General features: G+C 41.6%; 1 protein-coding gene across 1 annotated transcript in view; it reads right to left on the reverse strand.

Annotated features, from left to right (window-relative positions):
• The window catches only part of LOC147733302 (receptor-type tyrosine-protein phosphatase eta-like), a 526406-nt gene extending 519874 nt beyond the window's left edge, over positions 1-6532 (reverse strand). Inside the window, exons 1-2 of the mRNA XM_086956289.1 lie at positions 6414-6532; positions 159-425 (exon numbers count right to left, since the gene is read on the reverse strand). Coding sequence (XP_086812415.1) covers positions 159-345 — 187 coding nt within the window. The 5' untranslated portion in view covers positions 346-425; positions 6414-6532. The remainder of the gene's footprint in view (positions 1-158; positions 426-6413) is intronic.
• Between the last annotated feature and the right edge of the window lie 388 nt (positions 6533-6920).

Raw genomic sequence — 6920 nt, forward strand, 5'->3', positions numbered from 1 at the left:
AGTGGTTGGTTTAAAATGATGAATTGAAAAGTAATACAGATTATTAAAGATAGAAATTATATTTTCTGGGTTGGTGTTTCAGACTACAGTCAAATATTAAGAAGATTACCAGTGGTATTTCAATAACAAAATTGTCACAAAAGAAATGCTCCACCTACTTGTATATGAAGATGTGATTAACGGGGTACTTGCATAATTGTGAGCGCTGATTGTTACTAAACTAATTGTGTAGTTTGTTCCCGATACAAGGTTCTCAATATTGGCATAGGCACTGTTGCTGGTAATGCTTCCGTTTCCTTGTGAACTGCTGTACGTTATATTGTAAGTACATTGTAAGCCACTCATATTTAAAGGCTGATCCCATGAAAGAGTGATGCTGTTTTGTTCCGCATTTATTGATGTCACCGAACCAGGCGGTGCAGGATCTGTTAACCATGAAATTATTTGACAATTTCAGTTGTGCACACAGTCAAATATTATTTATTTTCTAAATACTACATTGAAAACATTCATAATACATTAATTTGTCGATGTATATAACTAGCAATCTATACATCTACATTTAAACCTCTCTTTCTAATGTCTATTTATCAAACCGACAATCATATTCAAATAGTCTTGAGAATTACCTTCAGACATTAAATTATTCTACAATATATCATCATTTATAATCATCTTCAGTTCACAAACTCATGTTATAAAAAAGCCAAATTTCATTGACAAAAGTTTCTCTTTCATAGTTAGCATTATGTATGTAACATTTAAAACGGTACCTGAAGCTAGTTTATGGGTCTAAATCACACATGAAGGTAGAACACTCTAGGCAATGCTACTTGGCAGTATTTGCAAATTTTAAGGGGCTGTCCTATAAACAAATTCACATAAAAGAACACAGGCCAGCACAGTGTTTTCATTTTCAGTATATCATATTGTCCTCTTACAGACTAAATGATGAAGTTTTGCCATTGACATTGTCATATAGATATACATTGCCTATATGCTGTGTTAAGTTAGCATGAACTTATTAGGAGTTTAAACTGCATTTTACCTTTCTGCTGCTTCTGCACACAACACATGGCTGTTGCTTTAGCTTTGAGCCTAGTAGAATGTTTTGATTCATGCGAGAATAATATGTTGTTACTCTGATATCAGCCTTGCTTGGTGAGCTGTGTCTGTACAGTGAGTACAGAAACCTTCAAGGATATCTCAACCCGGTGGTTGTTGTGAGGTCTGATCTTCGCACGTTCCTAGACATAACATACATGCAGCTGCGGCCAAGTTCTGGCTTTAGGCGCGTTTTATATTGCTTTGCACAAGAGCATAGAAAAACACTTGATGGTGCTTCACATGCAGAGAGCTGGTGGAAGATGATGTGATCCCTTACCACTAGGATCTTGAGGTATAGGGCCGCCCTGCTAAAACACAAAGAGACCTTCTTAGATATAATATAATATACTAGCTAGGGAGGGTGAGAATTAGGTGTTATTGAACCCTATTCGTTTTAGCATTATACCATGCTTTCACCTTTCGTGTTCTATGGAATAGTGACCATGCTGATTTCTTTGTTTCTTATAATATGTTTGCTTGTATTAGCTAAGATACTGCGTTTGAGAACACTGCATTAGTGAATAAATATTTCAAATATGCACGTGTCCTCTTTTACTCCTTCTTCTGGATTGAAATGATTGGATAACGAAAGAGTGTTCATGTGTTCCACGTTACCTGAGGTGTACTAAGTCCATGTTCTGGTTTGTCTAAGCATTGGGAGTTTGTGATAACCAATGAGACACTGTAGCTACTCTGGTAGGGGATTTTGGGTACTAAGGTGAGTTTTGGCACACCCTAATTTACTGAGGTTCCAAGTCTCTATGCACAGTTCTGTATGAGAACGGAATCCCTGCGACATGGCGCCCAATCGTTGGTGGTCTTATTACATGACGCTTGAGTAGTACATCATTCGGTCCTTAACCCTTTCACTATTGTTTCCGGTTAACGGTAGTGTCGGACTAACCTACCTATATTTACATATGTCTTTTCAAGCTTGAATCTTTCTAAACTGTTTCTTTGAATTACTACTCAGTTGTCCTACAAAGTTTACCTTGTACCTCTTTCTTTCTGTGTCACTATGGCTGCAGTGGACATTGCGCAACATAGCCGCATTGCGGTGCGCAATCATTTGCAGACTTATAATGTCCCCGAAGATGGTATGGCCGTGATAATGGTAGTGAGTGCAGAGATGGCTTACCCGCATGAGATTTTCTACTCATGGTTGACCTTCCCAGCTATGAACGCAAATACTCGTGTGTTCGACACGTACACTTCAACGGCTGTGCCACAGGAATATGCACCGTATAAAGCACAGAAGATTCCTATAGATACTTGGCAGCATCGCGTTTGGTTTGATGGCACCCTACCCCATACTTTAGCAGCTCCGAGGTTAGGTCCTTTGTCCATTCCGGGCACAAATTGGCCTGTTTTGGCTGGATTTACACCTCATCCTCAACACGGAGCGTGTAACGTGGTTGAGTTAAGACAGCTACATGTAGTCGCAATTAGCGTGATTCGGTCGTTAGTCCAATACATTACCCGCAATCTCCCGGGTGGGGCCCCGGGTGGTGCGGCGCTTCCTGCCGGACAAGGCGGTATGAAACTCAGTCCCGTTATGGTCAACGCTGTGATGGGCAAGCGCCCCCAAGAAAAGGATGATTTTCCTTTCTGGCTTGCCGAGAAGTTTGACCAGCTGGAAGCAGTATTTCCTAACACGACTCCTGGTGAAAAACACAGGATTCTGGCAATTGGCTTACCGAAAGACTTGACCCCTGAAATCGGTGACTGTGAGACCTGGGGTAAGACATTTGCGGCGGTCTACACGAGGTGTTACGGCACTCCGTGTATGACTGTCCTGCCGACGGTCCTTAAACGTGTTCAGGATAAGCACAGACCTGAGGCTGCGGTTGAATTGGGTATGCACCTCTGTGGCACCTTTGATGTGGTTTCCGATCTCATACTTGCGAATGTCAAGGGGGACGCGGTGAACTTTCAGGTTGCCAATGCTTTGCTGGCAATTCCCGATGCCGACAAACCCGACAGTTGGCGAGGATTATTGTGGCGGGTTATAAAACCGTGGGCCGTAATAGTAGGGGTCTCAAGCCTTTTTCTACTAAAGAGAAAAAACAACCCCAAGGGCAGAAGTCGGAAACTGACAACCAGCCCAAGACCAAGAAACAAAATTGGCTGAAAAAACGAAAACAGGGAAAGCAACAACAACAACAGAGACAGGAGTCTCTTCCTTTGTCTCCATTGCCTGCGCCCACAGAACGTGTTTATGACTTGCGCGATGATAAAATCACATGATCGTTTTCAGGTTTCTGATCAACGCTCTCCTCGTTCTTTTCAGGAGTCATCGGCCTTTTCGACCAGTGAAGGAGGAGGCGGCAGGGGTCGGGGTGGCCAGCAAGGACGCGACCAGCCCCGCCCAAAAGATGGTAAAGGCAAGCAGGACGATTCGACACCAAAGAGACCCCAGTTTCAGAAAAAGAAAGTCGCAGCATTAACAGCGCGGCGGAGATAACCATAGTGAGAGAGGCCCTGCGTCCACTACTGAAGGTGACAGCGACTGACCGGTATGTTGTTGTGGAGACAGCTGACACTAGAGTAGCTCCCCCTGACAGACTTTATGAAATAGTCCTATTCATTGAAGGTGACATTCAACGTATCATAGAAAGGGTATTTTGGGAGAATCTTACAACTACCTATGACATTTTGTTAGCGGAGGCTGACTGGCCCCCACCTTTTGTGCTCGCGGCTCCGAGAGGGGAGGAGGTAATTCTCCCTAGTTTCGCTCACACTGTCTCAAAGGAGCATGCGCTGAATTTTGCAGAAGAGTGGGCTAAGGCTCTTGTGCCGACTCTGTACCATACACACTGTGGATGAGTTACATTTTCCACACACCACGAAATTCCTTTGCGGTCTATGCCTCAGCCTCAACCTCAATATCCCATAAAGCGCGAAGCTAAGGCTTCCGTTGCGGAAATCCTTGAACAATTGGAATATCAAGGAGTGATTGAAACTTGTGTGTCACCAATGAATCATTCTGAATCCAAAAGAACAACTTTTCATTGTAAGACTGGACACAGTACTAAGAATCGCTTACGAATAATGTTGTCACACTAGGATCAGCGTACTCTAATGCAAGCATCAGAGCACGAAGCTCTGCCAATTGTGCAGTGTAGTCCACTATAGTCTGCGTGTGCATGACTCTGGACCTGAACTCATCGTTCACCATGGCACCTACCACAATGGCGCATGCGGAAACGTAGGCGTGTTTAGAACCATGCGCAACCTGCGCCGAACCATCAGTGTATATGATGCAATGGAAATCCTCCAAAGGCCGCATTGCCAAAGGTGCAGGATGAACAAACTCATATTGCAAAAACTCCTGCAACCGTAAGGAGTCATCAAAAACAAATGTGACATCCGGAGACGTCAATGATGCTGCCCATTGTATCCACCGAGGGTGCAAAGCTTTAGAATTAGGTACACTGGCCGTCGTAACTGCTTCCAAAGCAGGACACGGGGTAACAACCAGCATGCGTTTTCCCTGTGACATAGCGTGTTCCTTCAGAATCGCCATCTGCACAGCCGTCAAAACTTTCTCCACAGTGGAAAATCGCATTTCAGCCAATGTGTACAAGTGTGACTTGTAAGCAATAGGTACTGTGTCTCCTTCGTTAAAAGTAAGGTATGTGAAACCCACCGTCCCAGGGATGATTCTTATCACCAGGTTGGTGTGGTTATCAGGAGTCAATAAGTATTTAGAAGCGAGCAGATCAGCCTGCAAAGATTGCAGTATAGCCGAGTCCTCCGGCAGCCAGTTTGATTTTGTAAAAGTTGGTTGTATCAAAGCATACAAAGGCTTGATACGCTGGACATATTCAGGTATGTAGGTCCTCCCGAAATTCACAAATCCAAGAAAAAACTGTAATTTTTTCATAGTTGTCGGAGAGCGCAATTGTGCGCATTTCTCCAAGAAGTGAGGAGCCAATCCTCGACCTTCATTGTTGAGCTCATAGCCCAGGAACAACACTGTGTACTCCGCAATATGCGATTTTGCTAAGTTGAATTTGTAACCGAAGTCAGCAAAGCTACAAATTAAGTGGTCAACTCGACACAGATGCTCCCACAGTTCGTCATCTGTGAGATAAATGTCATCCACATATGACCAAGCATCTGTGTCAACTCTCTCTAAGAGAGAGACTATGCGGGCAGCAAACACTCCAGGACTATTTTGTAGCCCATTGGTAACCGTTTGAAATGTTTATGGATACTCAGACCATCCAAATGGTGGGCATAAAAACTGTTGGAAATGTCAAGCGTGGTTTTAAACCGCTTACGCACAAGACTATCCACTAAAGCAGAGCCGTGAGTATTCTGTACTGCACAGGTACGGCAATGCGAGTTTAAATGCCGGTAATCCAATACCAAACTATATTAACCGTCAGGCTTGGACACAGTAAAAAGAGGGTTACATTACATCACTTTCCTGACTTGAAGATTATGATTTTCACTGTAGTTCCCATGACAATTTGCAATTGAGAAACCAGAGCATTTTAAATGAAAGGAGATGTAATACTTATATTTAGAATTCTGAGTTTTATATCAATATTATTGTTAATTAATTTTGAATATGCTTCATATTTTCCAGATCATCTATATTACTTACTGCCACTCAGTCAATTTTATTGTTGACTAAATAAAGTCTTGAATGATAGGCATGTAGAAAAATTGGTAATAGGATAAAACTGCTTATTATTGCTCTTAGGGGACCTATGCTTGGTAGTATGCCGAAATAAAAAGAAGAAATTAACTAAAAATCTATAGGATATAAATGACTCCTGTCGCACAAGAGATCCTTTGGAATCTCTTCCCTAAAAGGGTTCCCAGTGTGCTTTCTCTGCCCTGTCTATGAATTCCAGATTTTAATCATGCTTTTAAAAGCTCCACTCCTCACTTTCAGGGTGGCTGTTTGGCCATGTATAGTATAGGTTGACATACACTGGTAGTTAAAAAGGACCAACACAGCTTTTCTATAGGGCAGCTCCATAATTGCCATTGCAATGAAAAGTATACTTTTATAAACATTGTACAATATAGTGATTAATATTTTTTTAGAAGTATAATTAAATAAATACATTAATTTATAATTATTTGATTAAGATTGGAGTAATGCTCCAACAGTAATGCCAAAAATATAACTTTTTAGACAATATTTGTATCAAACATACAATTAATATTGAAACAAATTTTCTAAAGGATAAAGCCCATACCCATCATCAGGGTGATGCGGCTTCAGTTAGATAATTAGATTCACTGCTTTGCACAGTAAACCTAATAGAAGTATCAGGTGAACTTACATGTAGCCTCGGAAACTACTGATGATATCCCATTGAAAGGGCCACTGATTGTTGTAATTGTGACATTATATTCTCTGCCAGGGAGTAAGTCTGTAAAATTAAAAGGCTGTACATATGGGACTGTTATGTTCTGGGTGATAGCTCCTTGGAGGGAGACAGTATAGAACTCCACAAGACCAGATGGCGCGATCCAATTGACTTGAATGGAATTAGTTGATTTCCAGTTATTAAGAGTGATATTCTTTACTTGACGAGGCTCTGCAAATAGACAAAACAACAGTCATTGAATCTCTAAGGTACTCAAGCATCTCAAAGTAGATCACTGCAGAGTTAATTTTTTAAAACTGTTATTTATTTTATTTTCAACAGCATATTGGGATACGCATGCTATGTTTAATGTGCATACTTTAGCAGACAACAACATTGTATCAGCACTATACATATATGGAACACCCACCTTTACCCCCTGATTAAGGTGGAAGTTGGTCTACGAACCATAACAATTGC

The sequence above is a fragment of the Lissotriton vulgaris genome, chromosome 2_1 (genome assembly GCF_964263255.1).
Source record: "Lissotriton vulgaris chromosome 2_1, aLisVul1.2, whole genome shotgun sequence".
In the NCBI taxonomy this organism is placed as follows: Eukaryota; Metazoa; Chordata; class Amphibia; order Caudata; family Salamandridae; genus Lissotriton; species Lissotriton vulgaris.